The 19,432-nt window shown below is 43.5% G+C and overlaps 1 protein-coding gene across 3 annotated transcripts in view; it reads left to right on the plus strand.

The window, feature by feature from the left end:
* The window catches only part of LOC138566633 (acylamino-acid-releasing enzyme-like), a 1,029,593-nt gene that overhangs the window by 272,660 nt on the left and 737,501 nt on the right, over positions 1-19,432 (plus strand). For all 3 annotated transcript variants that reach the window (XM_069644173.1, XM_069644175.1, XM_069644174.1), the window contains one exon: positions 18,242-18,317. In XM_069644173.1, coding sequence (XP_069500274.1) covers positions 18,242-18,317 — 76 coding nt within the window. The remainder of the gene's footprint in view (positions 1-18,241; positions 18,318-19,432) is intronic.

The raw sequence follows: 19,432 nt of genomic DNA on the forward strand, positions 1-19,432 counted from the left end.
AGCTGGTCGAAGAGGGGGCGCATGTATATATTAAATATTATCGGCAACAAACAGGCGCTCTGCGGAACGTCACAAGCCAATAGCTCAGGTTAGCCTTAAAGCCCCCCATGGCGACTCTGTCGCTTCTGTGAGCTAGAAATGAGGCAAACCAGGCAATGGTGGAACAGAACAGGGAGTAAGATTACCCAGTATTTCTAACAGTAAAGAGTGGTCGTCTAACTCGCATGCAGCGGAAAGGTCCAATAGAAAGAGGAGTGCGACCCTGCCGCTGTCGACAATCTCAGCCAAGTTGGCACGCAGGTTCAGCACAGCAGTTTCAGTGCCATGCATGGTACGAAATCCGGACCGACGGATACTTATCAAGTTCTTTTTTCTATGTGCTCTTGAAGCTATAGATAAGTGACTTTATCAAGGATTTTTAATAAAAAGGGGACGTTTCTAATAGGTCTATAGTTATCAACGGCCTCTGGGTCCAAAGTTGTTTTTTTAGAACAGGGGTGATCCAGACCTCTTTTATGCATTTGGGGACACAAGTTATTAAAAGAGGAGTTGACAGTACTAGTTATCAATGGGGAAAGGCAGGAGATAAGCGTCCCTTATGATTACTGCAGGGTCTTTATCACCAGCAGATACTGTGGGTTTAAGCCCATTCACAATTTCGATAAGAGGCTCTTGGGTAAGATGACTCAGAGAAAATGCTGGTACAAGATTACTCATTTTGGTCGTAAAGGCCTCCTCATTGGGTGTATGCGTAATACAGTCAACTACAAATAATCTGTGATTGTTAATAATCAATTGATGGTTCTTAATCTGGGCTCAGAAGCCATCTTGAATTTTCTGACACCATGGGCTTCATTCAGAGGTCGGTGGTAACCTGCTGGTGCCACCAGAGGTTTGCTGCCGACCCAGAAACACTGAATCCGCCGCCTGACTTCTGTGAAAAGTCTGCCTTTTTGCATATGGTCTTTCCCCTTTTGTAATGGCATGGCAGGCAAAGAACAATGGTCTGGAGGGTTGCACAGAGCATTGCCAGAGGTTAGGATGAACTCCAAACCTTCCAGCCATCACCTCTTTTATCTTATCCGTCCGTACCAGACTGACTGCAGAGAGTTTCCGTTTTTCAGACATCAAGACTACTTATTCCTGCGTTTCAGCCCAACTGCATAGCAGTTCCTTCCCTGGGGAGCATCAGTAGACCCTGTCCCCTAGCATGACAACACTTCAAGCAGAAAAGGTAAACAATCTGCATGCCAGAACATCTGCTGATACACACATTATGTGCAAAAGGCTTAAAAGCAATAAAGAGACTCCAAGACCTACTATTTGTATGAACACAGTGTGCCAAGACCCAATCTGTTGATGGTACCAATTACTTAATGGAGACCAACATGTTCTACAGGTGGACTATGCCAAGCAAATAGCTTGACTTTGTCAATAGACCAATGTTGAACCTTCATGTGCCTGCTTTGAAAATGAATAGATCTGAAAAGGTGAGGGAGGGAGGGGCGGTCACAAAGGGCAAGGAAATGGATGTACCTGCGAAGAACACATTCTCCTTCACCACCCTGGGTAAATTGCCTTGCTGCAAGCAGTGTCACCTTTCTCCCAATAGTAAAAAATTACATTTTCCATTGGCATTTGAAGAGTTTAATATGAAGGTACAGTACAGTGAGGGTGCCATTCGTTTTCTATCGGCAGTGGAAGGTTTAGATCATATATAGGTATGCATTAATGTAAGTTATGTATCAGTTTATTCAGCAGTTCCGTCGCTTTGTTTTTTAGCAGCACAAATTCTCTGATTAGTAAGTCTTGCTAACGGTTTTCCAGCACTTTCATTGTTCTGTCTCAATCAGCTGCATGGTCTTGAGATCTTCCTTCTTTAGAATGTTGATAATGTTTCAACTTCGATACGCGATGATGAGCACTGTCTACGAATGACCTGTAGATGGTGGTGTAACAACACAAAACGTAAAGCCAAAAAACTAAAAAGATGAATTATTTCAGGGACGGGATGACCTATCGAGCCAGAAATGCATACATTTTGAACTTTTAAAAACATTTTTTATTTTAAAATGTTAAAGTTTATTACTAAACTTTTCATTTACATATTCTGAAATGTACACATAAAAAAGGTATGCATTCCTTCCAATTATTTTATTTATTACTTTTATCAGTTCTCATTAGCAATTATTTTTCAGAAGCTGTGTCTTTTATCGTTGTCATGATGTTGTTCCAAAAACGGATGATCGTGAATACGAGTTTCTTGTTGTTGCCCAAAAGAATTTGGGCCCATCGTTCCTCTGTTTCCATCTGGCTGTTGGATGTCATAAACATTTCCTTAAATAAATTTCGTTTATCAATCAGTGCTGGACACTCCATTATTATATTATGTAAAGATTCAATGTCATCAGATTGTTCACAGAAACAACATGATCATAATGTTATGGGAAGTTGCTTCAGTCCGGAAGACTCCTCACCCAGGTGGTCCGCCCGCACTGGTCCACCCCCAGTGTCTGGATCCAAAGGCGATGGCTGTGCCCTGGAATCATGAGAGGGAGATCCCCGGGGACTAGCAGGTGAGACACCCTTTGGTTTCTCGCAGCATTGACCAAAATAAATAAATGGTGATAGCAAATACTGTATGGGAAAATATGTGAATATACTCTGAGGAGAAAGACTGAGAGGATTGGGGGATGCTGGTCCCCAGAGGGGTGAAGTTGGGAGAGAAATGCTAAAGAACCCTGACTGTTATATAAGAAGTGCCCAAAGAGGTAAAGCATGTGGGAAGGAGAGTAAACGACTGGAGCCAGAGAACACTGACAAATAAGAAAAAGAACAGGAGGTCAAGGAAAGAGAGTCAGTGGCAGATTTGTTGAAATGGGTGCAGGAGTGGAGGAATATCATGAAGGAGGAGGTGATTGAAAGATGTGAAGGGGAAATGTGGTGTAACATCACAGAAGTGGAGTAGGTGGTACAAGCAACTGAAAAAGTAAAGTCTTGGAGTGTGGTAGAGAGAGATCTGGAGAAGCAATGGAATATTGTTAAGGAGGAGGTAGAAGAAGCCACAAGTGAAGAAGAGGTGGATCTGAAGACATCTAGGGGTATAACTAGGAATCTAGATAGAGAGAGGGTGGTATAGTTCAAAGCTTTTTAGGTGAGATTCTGAGGAAGAGAGGGACTGGAATAGGTGGTTGGAGAATAAGAGACCTGATAGGGAGCGAGGAAGTGAGGAGTATATTGAGATGCATTTGAAGCCTTAAGAGCAGCATCCAGTCTTTCTGCTCCCATCCGTGCTGGAAGGCCCAACACTAATGACTACCCCTGTAGAGTTTGAGGTAATCATTACTGCAGTCTGAAAAGCACCCAGGATGGGTGGGGAGAGAGTTTCCTGCAGGTATCTGTTGAAGATGTCCCCCAGGCCAAGTAGGCATGGAATCCCAAGGTCATGCCTCAGTAGGAGTGTGCTGCTTTAACTACAACTGTTGGCTGCAGGAGGGCAGCTTGTCTACTGGAGCACCTGCCAAGCTAAAGAAATAAGTGTTCTTGGGTTCTGTAAGTGCCCTGAAACTGTAAGTGAACTGAAGGAAGCGTCCAGGGAGCAACACCCCTGACATCCTGATGGTTAAAATAGGGAATTGGAAATTGGACCAACGATATTAGGTTCTCTTAGATTAGACCCTTACACTAAATGTATTTACTCCCCCCAAACTGACAATGACCACTAGACATTAACTTGGTGTTTTAGGTGGTTCCCCTAGCTACTGCCAGTATTCTTCCAACCCTCCCTGCAGGAATAAATAGACGTTGCTGTTCCTTGTGTCTTGAGTGTCTGTTACATTCTTGCTTGTGTGAACTACAAAAGCAGTGTAGGTGAAGTCCATACAAGTGAACATTTTAGATCAGCATGGTAGATCACCACCTCCTCTTAAAAGAGTTCTCCAGTCCTAAACAAGGAGCTAGTTTTGAATAAGGTGATCCTAGAGGAAAGGTAATGCTTAAATCAAACTTTTAAAACAGGATAGTCTTTTGGCATCTCAGTGCTTGCCCCCACATTATATTAGAGAAAGTCCTAGGAGACAAGAAACTAAACTAGCTTTTCCCAAGAAGTTCAGGAACACTTAATAAATATATAAGCAGATGGCTGTTCTAGGAGCAGATCAACTATTAAAAACAAGTCAGTCATGACATAGACTGTCCTCCACAGCAAATACTGGTGTAATGTGGTAAGTCATTGTGGTTTAAACTTCATTACTTTATTATAGTCCCAAAACCCTGTATTAGACTCGGGTTCCTATGCCAGGGAAAAGGAAAGAGTTAAAAGGGTGCGCATCAGGATGTCATGCAAAACAAAGTTAGCCCACCGTCTAAAAACCTAGTCTAGCCTGATCTTAGTCCCATCACTACAAAGAAAAAGAGAATCTAATCTGAGCACAAAATCACTTAAGGGTCACTTGCCCAAATGGTATATTCTTAAATGTTTCTGATTGACTGTCCAGGATTGGACAATGACTTCTTACTCTACGCAGGGTTCTAATATTACAGCCAGCAAATGTGTCTGGGCCTTTCGCCCAATCCACAGTTCTAACACAAATGTTCAATACGTTTTGTCTGGGCTTCCCACCTTGTATACAATGGAGTGGTGAATGTCTCTAGGCATCCTGGCCTGCTATTGAGTTCCAGTTCTCTACCACATAAAGTCCTCTCGAATGTCCTTCGATAGCTGAGCCTCATCCGGCTTGTTTCGGAACTCCTTTGGCTCCTAACCCACCCTGAGGTCTCGGGTTGCACTCTCCCTTTTGGGGTGGATCTGATGAAGGCCCACTCTGGGCCCAATGGATTCTCTCCCTGCCCCTTGGTCTCTTGTTTCACACAACCTTGTGGGGTATCTGTTTTCGCAGCCCCGCTTGGGTCATTTGATCTTTCAGTAGCTCTTGGGCTCTTTGCTTTCTCACTCCGGCTGGGGATATATAGGGTCTCGCCCTGCTTTGGGCTATCTGGTGTGTCAGCCTCTCGTGGGCTATTCGCCTTCTCACCCCGGCATGGGGTCTGTCCAGGAATGGCTGCACTCCTCCTGGTTCTCTCAATACATTACGTACCTGTATTGCTATGGTGGTGGTTCTTGGGAAAGGCGGCCGCATGGTTCTGGCTTCTCTACCGTCTTTGACTTCCCGTTGGTTCATGACAGCACTTTGTCGTTGGCTCCAGCAGTTCCATCTCACGGTGGCGGGGCCGAGCTTCTCCAGCTCCAAGGGCTGGTTCCAGATAGCAGAGTTCCGCAGCTTTTCTCGCTCCTGCACTTTGCATACCGTCTGCGTCGGTCTGCTTCCTGACTCTGCCTTGAAGGGGGATGGGCCGTCCTCTTCATCTGGGCTCCACAGGCTTGCAAATCTCTCTCCTGCCCTCCCTCTCCTGGTTGGTCTCACAGCCCTTTTTGTTCCTCTCTCGAAGAAGACATAACAGTCCATTGATCCTTCATTTCATACGATGAGGGAAACGGTAAAGGGTCATATAGCTCACAACAACATTAGCTGCCTGAGGGGGATGAATTCCCTGTGTTCGTCACAGTACTCAACACCAAGTCCTCAGAAATAACATCCCATCAAGGCACAGGCTATCCTTCACATACAGTCGACAGTAGCCAAGCTGTTGTACCAAGGATGTGTAATACGACAGGCAAGGATATACAATTAATCCACATTTCCAGTGGGCAACTCAAATGGCACATACTGTTTCATTCTAGTCCTAATTGCACACACTTGCATTGAGGCATTTCAAAATCTACACAGGTCTGAAGTATTATGTAGAGATGTAAATGCAAAACATTTCTACACTTGGGGAATATTTTGTACACAACCATTTTATTCAGAGAGTTTCAAATATATTCTCTTTGAAAGCAATTCCTCGGGACTAGCTAGAAGAACAATCGAGGAACATTCCCAAGCAGAATATAGGGCCTTTAGAAGGCATTCATCAGCTGATCAGTAGTAAACCCTAAAAGCATTTGTTTCAAAGGGATGTCTATTTAATTTGTGAAAATAAATAGCTCAAGGAAAGATAACGTTTTTATGGTTCTTACTGTAGGATGAGTGGAGGGGTCTCTCCTCACCTAACCATTTCTAGAGAAATATACACAATTTCAGAGCATTTGCATACTCTGATAGCTTCAGGCATTACTGGATTTGTTGAACTATGGCCATACATATTAAACAAACTATGAAACATTGGTAAACCCTCTTTACACAATAGCAAAGGTGCATGTCTGTCCATCAGACTGGAAAGCAGATCACACGCATACATTCTGCAACAGATTTACAATCAGATGACTGAGAGCACTCCTCTTCAGGACAGGAACACACTGATAAAGATGTACAAGTCATTCTGCTAAGAATACACTTACATACACTGTCTGGAATTGTGGTGATACCAAGCCAATCACGTTTTTGTCACATGTCTACATTATACCAGAACAGAAGTTCACTCCAGAGGAAACAGTGTCTATACACTCTGGTGTAGAAATCACTCAAACCAACTATCCTAACTTGAGCAGCACCCTGGCAAGTGGTACTTGCCAGGGTGCAACTATTGTCCACAACTGTGTAAATACAGAGAGGAGCATGTGCAGTTCAATTTCCTAAATTAACAAGGAAACACAAAATATAAAGTTTATTATTACTAGATCCCCGTTCATTAAATTAACGCTACACCTTGTTTGAGTGTTTTCAAAACGTTCGTTTTTAGTTGAACAACTGTGTGCTTATAGCCTTGTAGACCATGGGGCAGGGGGGTGTATTATTGCTTGCGATAATCACCCCCCTTGGTCTTTTAAACTTAATTATGCAACATAATCTCAACCGAAAATGCCCTGCACATGATGTCACACATCACAAATTATATCATCAATCACATCACAATTTGCAAACTACTGTATAGCTGTATTTATTAGGAGTGTACCGAAATTCGGCCTTCAGTAAGTATTCGACTGAATACCATCTGAAAAATAGCTATTCGTTTCTGGCCAAATAATGTCTCCAGCTGAATACTGTGCCTTCTCATTTTGATACAATAACAACTCAGAGAGGCAAATATGGAAACAGATTGCAAAAGAGAATGGAATTAAATATTCTTTGAAAACATTCCTGTTTAAGTATAAGAATATGGTACATATGTATGTGTGTTGGACAAAAGGAGAGGTGAGGATGAGTGATAGGTGAGCATAGTTTGTTTCTATGAGAAATCTTAATATGTAGTGAAGCCCAGTAGGGCTGAGGTAGTCAGCGATATGTCTGCCAGAGTGACATGCCCTCACCTACAAGGCCTTTAAGGAACCTCATGTTAGAACATCTCTCCAGATCCCCTGTGCGACAGTCTTCTAGAGGGAGTACATAGAGAGATAGGAGTGAGGACTGTTTGTATGATAAATTGTCAAAGAGCTATGGTGAACTTGGTAGGAAGGGATGATGTTTGGAAATCGGAAGACATCCCAAAAGGCTGCCTCTTCTAGGCAAATGGGGCTGGGGAGGAGTCGGTTACATATCTGCATGGAGTACATGATACAGCAGACAATTCCCAACCCATACTGGCTGCTTGGGGGAATTTTCTTACTGGGAAGACTTAGGAATAACATTATAGGTATTTTGTTGTGTGAGGAGAGAGCTACTACACCTGCACGAACGTTCACTTGGGAACAGTATCCTTGGCACTGCGAGCCACGGAGGGCTCTTGCTGAGGCACGCTCGCTTCCGGGAGGAGGCAGAGCCAAGCGGCGATCACGTGGGCAATCACGTGACTTTGTGCAGCCTGATAGACCAGCCCAAACCGCCCTTGCGGTGTATTTTGTTGTGTGAGGAGAGAGCTACTACACCTGCACGAACGTTCACTTGGGAACAGTATTCTTGGCACTGCGAGCCACGGAGGGCTCTTGCTGAGGCACGCTCGCTTCCGGGAGGAGGCGGAGCCAACCGGCGATCATGTGGGCAATCACGTGACTTTGTGCAGCCTGATAGACCAGCCCAAACCGCCCTTGCGGTGTATTTTGTTGTGTGAGGAGAGAGCTACTACACCTGCACGAACGTTCACTTGGGAACAGTATCCTTGGCACTGCGAGCCACGGAGGGCTCTTGCTGAGGCACGCTCGCTTCCGGGAGGAGGCGGAGCCAACCGGCGATCACGTGGGCAATCACGTGACTTTGTGCAGCCTGATAGACCAGCCCAAACCACCCTTGCGGCGTTAAGCCCGTCCGCGGAGTAAAGGGCGTTGCAGTCTGTCTTTAGCTGTACTGTTTTGCTGCTGTTTGGCTCTGGGTGGCGCAGGTAGCCCGGCTGGGTCTCATCTACTAAGAATAATCTACAGGGGTCAACTGTTGCTCTTAGCTGGACACTGGGGAGGAGAGACGGACTCTGGCTGCTCCTCAAGCCATCGGGCGTTCCCAAGGTGATGCTTTTATATGAATGTGATACTGATTTTAAAAGTAATTGACAAGCATTATATGCTTTTTTAATCGCATATCTTTTGTTCCCAGCTACTGTTTTTATTGCTTTTACTCAGAGCCTTTTCGGAGAGATCATTTTTAATACCTAGAGGCTGCGAGCTGTGCTCCCCTCTGTAAGTAACTTAGTACCTGTGCATCTACTTTCAACATGCCCGCACTTAGAAGTGGGTTTGAAACTGTTGAGAACCAAGCACTTACAATAGAGGTTCAACCCGGCTCAGGGAGGCTTAGCGAGACACCTGTGTACACAAATCTTACTGGAAATATGCCTAATCCTATTTTAATTGTGGATAAGACTAAAGAAAAGTCTATTTTAAGTATTGAAGGGGGTCAAAGGAGCTCCTCTACTACCGACCTCGTAGTGTCCGATAACGTAGCCCCTAGTAATGGGGATATGGAGTCAGTAGATTCCGAATTTAATGGGGTCCATAGGGACAAACCAGAATTTAGACAGGAACTTACAGATGAAGAATGCCTCCAACAAAGTTTTATTGGTATTAAAAAGGTAGTCCGCTATCACGCTTCTACCCCCCTTCAGAGGAAGATTCTGAAAAGTAAAACACAAGCTGGACAAGGTTCAGAATCGTTACCCTGGAAGGGTATAAACCCATCCGGATTCATGCAATTTTCACATATTTCGCCAGCTACATTCATTTTTGGAAAGGAGAATAACGATAATGTGCAGTCTCCCATAAATTCTCCAAGGATAGAAACCCTTAAACTAAATGAGGGGGGGGGGCATCCTAAAGGGACCTCTAGTCGGCCTAAGTATAATCCGAATCAACCGATTGGGAAAAGTGACTTAGATGACTCTTTCTTTACTATGGCAGATGCTACGGTGTTTTGCTTAAAGAAATTGTGGATTTAGAGATACCAGCAGGTAGATCTGTGCATAATGGAAAGGGGACAAGGAGCCTATCGGAGGGAGCACCTTCTTATTCTAATCCAGGTGATGAAAACAACTACATAACTGGGAATCAACTAGTGGGTACGCAACAATCTTTGGTTAAATTGCCCCTAGAAACAGCCAATTCGTCTATACACAACAAAACAGCCTCTACTCAAACAGATAAAGGGGAGGAAACTATAGTGCAAATGGAAGACAAAGCAACGGATTCCCAGCAATTTCTACGAGAAATCCAGGTAGTAGAGGAAAATAAACAAGAAACACCTGGTTTAAGTAGGAAGGAGAAAGGAGATTATTTGTTACCACTCCTATCGAACCTACACATTAGTCTCAATCTGGCCTTGAAAACGCTGGGGGAGTCTCAAGAGACCATGGCGGGCTCTATGATAGGGCAACAAGCGGCTTTCAATCAGCTGGTGTCTCGTCTGGCATTTTTGGAGGGAGTAGTAGAGGGCAAGACCATGAAGGAGCACATCATTAAAGAACAGAGTCGATGTGACAAATTCAGAAAGGAACAGGACATAAGATTAACTACCATGGATGCAAAAATTACCACTCTGTTGGAAGTTATGCTTTCAGGAGATCGCCCCACTTCGTCGAAGAGAGAGCTAGGGGAACGCGATTCCCAGGGCCAAAAAGATAACGAGGACAACAATAATAATTACGGAAAGAAAATGGTTTCTCCCGATAGTCCTTCAACCCTCATAGATGTCATAATGATGGCAACTGAAGGATGCTCCGAAGATCAGGAGTTGGATAATCATAGTACACAGATGCATACGAGAGTATCCCTCAATGACATAGAACTATTGAACATCAGTAGTGAAGATACAAGATCCCCTCAATACACTACACCAATTAAAGGCCTAAAAAGCAAACACAAGACCAAACATAGAGAGAATAAATCACCAATTCAAGAGCTGGAATTGGAGGCAAAGAGTAATAAGGACGGAAAAGTGCCTGTGAATATTTCCGACTATAATATAAATGAGGTGCCCCAATCCCTAGTGGGTAAGCGTAATAAATCTAAAAAGCAAGGGAGGACACTTAAAAAAAGTAAAAACATGCCCAATACAAAAATTAAAGGTAGAAATGCCAACCTTAAAGGAATTAGAAACGTCGTGAGTCTGGAAGAGACGGAAGTTAGGGGGGGTCCCAAGAATGCCCATAAGGAAGATAATTCAGTCCAGGGCAAGAAAAATAAAGGCCCGGTGGCTTGTGGGGAAACTACTATAGATGCTAATAAGGAAAAGAATAACTTGCCGAAAAGCGGATTTGAACTTATTCAAACCAAACAAACAAAGATGACAGCTTTTGGCACAATAATTAGCACAAAACACGCCAGAACATCTTTAGGCACACAACAGGTCAAATTCCCCACGGTCTCCCAAGAAACTCTGCCGGCTGTAAATATTACTGCCAATCCCGTTGAGGGGTTGACCGAATCGTGTGGGAGGGCTAGTTGTTTTACCGCTAATATTATGGAAAGAAATCCCCAAAATATACAACCCCCTAAAACACAAGATCCGGAAGATGATGCTATGAACCCTTTTAGAGTAGATCATACAAAGAAACAATCCACTGTGATTCAGGCCCCTACTAAGTTCTGTACAGGGAAAATAGTGGGTTGGATTAACAATAATATAACAGACTCACAGGTTAACTTGAACAGAACTCATCTTTTAAATCTGTTTAAAACGATCCCTGTGTTACGAGCTATAACAACAGATGATATAGATGCCATATCTCTTCCTAACTGCAACAACCACAGAATGGTAAGTTGCTTTCATTCGGAAATGGTGGCAGATATGGTGCGTGCCCAAGAAAAAAATCTTAATTCTTTGGGCTATGATCTACTCTCATTAGCAGATAAGAAAGAGGCCAATAATTTTCTTGAATATCAGGAACCGAATAACAGTCAAATCAAACAAATTATTCAACTTGATAATAATAAATTTGAAAACTTGGGCCCAGGGTTGGCATTGATTTCAAGCCTCCTGAATAATAATCAGGATTGGTCATGGTTACAACCGGCACTCAAAACCCTGGAAACATTTAGACAAGACAAGAGGTGTTCCTAACTATATAGAGATTGAGGTGATCTCTTGGAACTCTTGTGGGGGAATCAATCTCAACACGTTTCTGAATAAAAGGGAAAATTATGTACGCCCCCGTATCTATTTCTTACAGGAAACTATGATGCTTTCAGACATGCACATAGAAGGTTTCTACACTTTTTCTTCAGTAGCTACCAGGGGTCAGCTGGGCAGACCCAGCGGAGGCCTGGTTATTGCCATCGATCGCAATTTGGGGTTCGTAGATGAGGTGATATTTAGGAGTAACTGGCTTCTGGCTCTTATGCTATCTAGGGAGAATAATCTAGAGCCGATTCTCCTTTTGAACCTCTACTGGAATCCGCTAAAAGTAGACATTGAGGAAGTGGAGGACTCTCTAGATATAATCTTGGGAAATTGGTTTGAGAAAGGGTTAGGAAATCGCATTATTTTGGGAGGAGATTTCAACTCAGCTTGTGTCGATGGTTCGGTGCTTAATGAAAGAGGGGTATTACCTAGACTTCTTAGTACGACGCCAAAAAGAGGTATAAGGTGGGATAACTACTTAGATAACTGGGATTTGGGTCTTTTAGACCACGCCTTAGATTGGAATCTTCCTAAACATACTTGGAAAAGAGGAAGTAAGAGCTCTAGAATTGATTTCTTCTATGTATCTAATGGCTGGAAGCAAGCTTGTGGAAAACTATCACATATGGAGGTCGAGTTCAGCGACCACGTTCCCTTATGTTTTTCTCTCTTCATCCCCGACAGGAGTATTTCTATCAATCCCATGTTGCAAGGTTTAGAGGTGGGAAATAATGGGAGAAGAGTTATTTGGAATAAGAAAATAATTAAGAAATTTAATACCATGGTGTTGGAAAATTTGTCACAGGTGCAGCTTCAAAGTATCAGGGGGGATGACATTGAGTTGGGAGGTTCCTACTATAATATTATTTTGTCATGTGTTTATAAAATTAGTAGGGCCATAGATCTGGGGGTGTCGACACCGAGGGTGCGGGTGGCTGATCCCAGAATTCAAAAAGCCAAGCATACTAAATATAGGGAAATTAAAGCCTTGAAAAAAGTACCTATTCCTCTCGAGGAATTTAGGCTGAAAAAGAAAAAAATAATTCAGAACTATAAAAACTTTATCAAGTCTCTTAGAATGGATCACTATCAAGAAACACATCAACTGATGATGTATAATCTATGCAAGGGCAGAGAGGTTAAATTTTGGTCTACCATCAACTCCATACTAACGCCCTCTAAAGACAAATTAGATTGCCCCATTCAAGCGGATGTGTGGACTCTCTTTTATAAAGCAAAGTTCGCTCTACCCGCTAATCTCGCTAGGGAACAGGATGTGAACTTGGGCCCTCCGGTTGTAAGTGAGTGTTTGTGGGATATAGAAGATATCAAATGGGCCATTAACAAGCTCAAACCTTCTAGAGCACCGGGCCCCGATGGTATTCCCCCCTTTGTTATAAAGGCGGCCCCAGAAATGTGGGCTAAGTTACTCAAACCCATATTTGATGATGTATTTACATATCACTCTATCCCTAAAACCTGGTCGCAGAGCATTATAATTCCAATCTACAAAAAAGGGGATGTCCTAAATCCACAGAACTACAGGCCTATTGCACTGTTAGATGCAGCGAGCAAAGTCTTTGGCATTTTGCTCTTGAGGGACCTTAATAAGGTTATTAGAGGGAAGGCCTGCTATAGTAAATTCCAGGTTGGCTTCAGAGAGGGCTTGGGAACCGACCTAAATGGGATGATTTTGGCTCATCTAAGGGATACAGTCCACCAAACTAAAATGGGAGATGTATACATGGCTTCCCTGGACCTCTCTAATGCCTTCGATGGGGTCATTAGAGCTAGATTGTGGACAAAAATGTTAGCTATGAACGTTGCACGCAAGATTGTCCAAATCTTGGCTCTTTTACACAGGAATACCACCGTTAGGGTACGCTTATCTCAAGAAGGCTCCCTTTCCGAGGCAGTTGTTACTGAGGTTGGGGTCAAACAGGGCTGCTCCCTTGCACCCACGCTCTTTAACCTGTACGTCAGCGATGTGGAGGACCTGTGGCAGGGCCCTTCTATTACTCCGGTCAGGTTGGGTAGCTTGGCTATCGAGTGGATGGCCTTCGCAGATGACTTTATCCTCTTTGATCGTACCCCGAGAGGCCTTCGCAGAAAGATGGATATTTTTTATCAATATGCTCTGGCGAATAATCTCTCCCCCAACGCTTCGAAATCCCAAACGATTGTAATTTCTAGGAAAAGAGTTGCCAAACCTTGTATCTGGAAGATGGGAGATAACTCGGTGGAACAGGTTCAGGCCATAACCTATCTAGGTTATAATTTTTCCAACCAATCTAGCTTAAAGATGTGGAAACTGAATCTTGGGAATAAAACAGCTAAACTAAAGAATCAGATGAAGTTTCTGAGGGGAAAGGTCTGTAAATTTTCGCTTCTGCCTATTAGACGATTCTACCTTGCGAAATGTGAACCGGTTCTTTTATACGGTTTGGATATTTGTACAAAAGACTTGAGCTCATACCTTAATGTGATCCAGGGGAAATTGTGGAAGGAAGCAATGGGCCTTTCTAGGGCAATCCCCAATTCCATTATTCGGCACGAGTTATGTCTTATATCACTTAAAGCCAGATACTTGTGGAGGCAACTCTCCTCTTTTAGAAAAATATATGATCCTCCGATAAATACTTTATATGAGTTGTTGAATAAGGTTGTCAAAACAGGGACGGTACTATCTATTAAGAGTTTTAGCGATAGAATGCTCTTGTTGTTGGAATCGCTGGGACTTTGCTTAGACGATCTGATTCAACGACCGGGACTAGTCAAAAAATCTTTATTTAGGTCAGACTGGGTAGACACAGTAAATGATATTGAATCCCATGCTACCTACAAAGAGTACGCTAAATTTTTTCATGCAAGGGAATCAATTCCTCTATATATTCAAAGATTTCCTTGCCAGAAGGCGAGAAATACATTTATGCGTTTCAGACTAAATCAGATGCCAGAATTTACCATTGGAACCATATAGAAAAAGGATCAAAGGATAATTTTAAAAATCTCGCATGTCGATTTTGTGGAGCGACCGACATGACAGAAACTCTTAGGCACCTACTCCTGACATGCACCCATTTTGGGAATAAAAGATCTCTCTACCTGACAGATAGATTTGAGGGGGACTGGGAAATGTCGAAGAATCTGTTCTGGAGTCGCTGCATGTGGGGTGCAAATATCTCCCTAATCCTCGCATTGAATTCACTCCTTCTTAATATTCAGGAGGAACTGGAAGCTAAAAATAATGAATCCAACGAGTAGAGACTAGATAGATCCAATGGTATATGAAATGATATATGATATATGAAATGTAATTTGTATATAAAACATATGGAATATTGATTTTATGGCTGGGAATGATTTTAAAAGCTGATAAATGTGTTAAAAATGTTTCTGTTCATAAAATGAAATATACTTGGCTATTTGTTTGGAATGTACTTTATGTTGTATAAGGTTTTATGTAAACTATTCATGCAACAATAAAAAAATAAAAAAAAAATAACATTATAGGCCAGTCTGTCTCAACAAGAATGGTGTGAGTGATGAGCGAAACTTTCTACGGAGACACAGAGATGGAGAGAACATATATGTACTGGTGTTGTGGAGCGGTGAAGAGTGAAAGACATGAAAAAGCCACAGAGCCTTTCTTTGCTCTTGTCTGGTAGGAAAGAGAGTGGATTAAGCGGATATAGATTCAGATTTGGGCGACTGCCCAACAAGCAAGTGCGTGGGGCTTGGGTAGATTCAGTCACATGTCAGATAGTAGAGCGATTGAATACCTCCCTCAACTTTGCAGCCTGCAAATACATTTCTGTGTCAGCTGGAATGATGGTTTGAAATTCACTTTCCACCTAAATTACCTTTCAAGTCGCAAGAAACAAGCATTTAATGCCAAAAAAAGCGTTGCATGAGGCTTTTAAGTTATTCATTTACGTTATGGCTCATATTGGTATGGCGGATTGGAGGGCTTCCACCAACTCCTTCCTCTTGGCCATACAAGTGTTATGCCAGCGCAAAAGCTGGCGATCCCTATGTGGTCCGTCTGCCTAATGCACCAGCATAAAGCAGGTGGACCCCAAAGAGATCCATTGTACATGCTCTGAATGAAACCAGAACATGCATGGATGGTGAGCAATGTTCCCAACTGAAATCCAACCCTCCCCGACATGCGAGCATGTCAGGCAGCGTTTACTCACTTTGCATGGCGGAATGCAAAGGTTCTGGAAGAAATGTGGGGGACACACGTGTACGCCGCCTTTTGCCCTGCACTTTAGCACCCCGCCGTGCAAATGATGAAAATATTTGGTGGCGGGCGCCATTTATGTTGCAGTGCAAATGTAACAGCTCCTTGACGTCAAATTACGCTTTTAACCTAATTTCAAATAGTTGCACATTGCAGTATCCATTTTGTTTAAGGCATCGTAGCACTTTGCATTCGTGAAGTCCGACACTTTGAGCAGTACTTGATTTGCCTATGCAACCTCCTTCCTTAAATGTGGTCCCTACTTTTTTGTTCATTTGTTTTTTCTGTTATTGGTATTTCCACTCATTAAACTTTTAGTGTGAAATGAAAGTTTTCCTCCCACCCCCAACAGGAAACCAATGGCAGAATTTGTTTTTTATTTAAATTAAAAGAAAACGCTCACTGACCCTGCTACTAAAATGGAGTTCCATTCCAACTAAACTAAGGTGCTTGTTGATAGTCCAAAAAATAAAATAGTCCTCAGTCCAAGGACATTCACGGAACTGACCATAGCACGCCACTGGTATCTGCTCCTTACTTTGCTTATTGGGCTCCTTGTCTCACTTATCTCTTTGGCTCACTTGGCTCTCGTGGACCCCTGTAATCCTTCGGAAGGTTCCTGTAACCTCTCTCTCCTTTGTTCTCTGTGGCCCTTCTGCGGGTGACTGTGACCCCTCTCTCCTTCTGGCTGTCTTAGTTCTTGTGGGTCCCTGTGACCCTTTTGGAGGTAGCTGTGACCCCTCTCTGGGTCCCGTTCTTGGAAGTCCCTGTGAACCTTCTGGAGGTATCTGTGACCCCCTGGAGGTTTGTGTTGCTCGGGTTTCTCTGGCTCCCGCAACCCTTCTCTTTCTCTCATGCTCTCTCTCTTCTTGCGTCCCTGTGACCCTTGTAGGGGTTTAAGTTAGTCCTTCCCTCTCCCCCACTCGTTCTTTCCTCTCTTCCCTTCACCCTGGGCAATGCACGTATCTGCTGTGTTGCGGGGTTTACTCCAGTGAGAATCTGTCTCATCAGTGGGGTTAGTGTTCTCCATGGCTTGCCGCTCTTCTGCACAGGGCGCTAGCAGTTTTCATGTTCCGCTCATCTTGGCTTTCTCCCACTGGTTGACTCTCGGGTTGAGAGCGGAGGACCCAGTTCTCCATATGTTCCCAGATTCTGCGGCTGTTTGCAGGCTTTGGGCCCACCACATCCCAGATGCGGTCGCACCTCCTGGTACAGTTCGATTTGTGCGACCTCGATCTACCTCTCAGCCCCCATTTGCTATCTCACTGGGCAGGTGGCATCTCTCTTGGGTGTCTACTTCCTTCCAGGCTGCAGCTGGCTCCACTGATCTGCGCATTTCCGCCCTTCGCTGACATTCACATCAGGGGCTCGCCTTGGCGTAGGGTTTCTCCTTCTCCATTCAAGGGTTGTTGGCCCTTTATTTTCGCTCCGAGATTCTAAAGGGGTGGATTGCTCACCACCAGCTGTCAAGCCTATGGAAAGTTCAGCAATACATTGAATCAAACACAGAGAGGTAATTTCAGTGTCAGTCTTGAATTCGACACATACACGTGATGTCAGTCTTTCTTACTCCCATGTAGGCAGATAATACTTTAGGTATAGCTAGTTCCCCATGGGAATGGGAGTACTTGTCCCCTGAAGGGGAGTCACTCCTAGTGAGGTCCTGCTTTCCCAAACCCCTAAGGAAGGTTTGATGAGTGGCATCACCTCCCTAGCCACCCCCTAACTTCAGCGAAGAAGGGACTAATTCCCCAGATTCATCCCAATGTTGATTAAAATAATGAAAAATAAATTAAACATAGCAACACATTTCTTTTTTAAAGTGGATTTTTAAAGTTTAGAAAACAACTATTCTGCCTCATGTTCAGCATTCAGCTGAATACTAAATATGCTATTTGGTACACCCCTAGTATTTACCAATTATGAAACAGACCGACTTATGTACTCCACAGTTTGTGACTTTTGCTGCTATCCCATCTTTACTACAATCAAAACCATTGATTGTGGAGAAAGAAATTAAAAGCGCAAAATCTGTTAGTGTACTAGATAGTTAAAAGGTGGGACATAATCAGCATACAAAACAACCCTTTACGAGTACAAAGTGTGGTGTGTGTGTGTGTGTGTGTAGCCTCATAGTTGACACATGTGTTGTCAAATGCAATGTTAACATTATGGTCAACTGGTACTATAATATGTGATATCACCGATGACGGTGAATTTGATGTTATGAGTGATGCCACTGATGATATGCCAAATGCAATGGCACGTGCAAGGCCATGAGCAGTGTATAGCTGGGTGGAGTTCAGGTGGCCCAGGTCTGTCATTTACTGCAATATTTTCTTGTTTTAGATATTTGTTGTATGGTGCATTATGTACTTAAAGTAATACAGTAATTACATGAAATTAATATAATTAATGTTAATGTATTGTCCATGGTGATTTCCAAATCTTTTTCCAGATCTGGAGTGGAAGCAGGAAAATAAAAAATGTCAATCTGACTGCGTTGAACAAGCATGGACCAGTGTACACAGACGGTAAGGGTGAATTACCAGATTATTATTCACAAATACTTCCACCACTGGTGTAATGTTCTTGGCAGCAAAACCTATTGAATGTACATTTTGCACGTTGCGGGATAGCATTGAAGTTGGCGGATGACTAGTTGATTTAAAACTTTTCCACTTCTTTGAATTATTTGTAGAGCCCTACTTATGAGATCCTGCCCAGGAGCCTGCTTGAATTTCTGGTCTGCATTTGTGCCTGTAAATGGAAGTGCCGATTGAAGTTTTTATCAAAGGTGTGTGATGTGATGAATCCCACAATGTCATGACTGCTTCCGAAGGGGGAGCCCCTTCCTTCCCATGAGGCCAGGGTGGTGAGGCCGCTACCCGATAGTCCCCCTGGGGATGGTACTCATGGGGAATCCCCCTTTGGAACCAGCGACGGCCACATCGGGAGAACGTGGTATTCCCACCAATCACTGGACCCTAGACCCCCTTCCCACAGTTCCCCCACCTTTACTTCATCTCATTCCTCTTCAATCCTACCCTCAAACCCTATGTAGTTTTCCAAAGCATTCCAAAAAGAGAGTACTGAGACGAGGGAGAGTCTTAGTGAGTTGCCACATCAGCACTCACTTAATAGTGACGAGGGAGAGTCTTAGTGAGTTGCCACATCAGCACTCACTTAGTAGTGAGACGAGTAGGAAGTGTGGCGCAATACCGAATAACCATTGAAACCACTTTTACCAATCTAGTCGTTCATGTCAGTTGGTTAGAAGAAACAAGATAAAAACTGAAGAAGCACCTGATAGATCGTCAAGCCCTGTCTGGATGAACCACAAGAGCCGGGACAAGAGAATATGGAGAGTCCAAGGCCAGTTCAGGACGTGTGTACCTCACAGCCCGCAGGTGGACTGAGACTCTGGGCGGCCCAGAGATCCGGGAAGTGTGAGAGTGCAAGACCACGCTGTCCCGGAAGGGAAAGAAGACTGCAGAGGTTCTGCAGAGCAAGAAAAGCTCTGTGTGGGAACCAAAGGGAATATGGTTACATTGTATAGGTTGAGTCTGTAACAAAACCTTTGAAAGTGTTTTTCTTGTTGCAAATTGTATAAAATGGGTGTTCTTTGTGTGGTTTGGGGAGACAGATT

Source organism: Ambystoma mexicanum, chromosome 2p, assembly GCF_040938575.1.
Source record: "Ambystoma mexicanum isolate Mex_15411 chromosome 2p, UKY_AmexF1_1, whole genome shotgun sequence".
NCBI lineage: Eukaryota > Metazoa > Chordata > Amphibia > Caudata > Ambystomatidae > Ambystoma > Ambystoma mexicanum.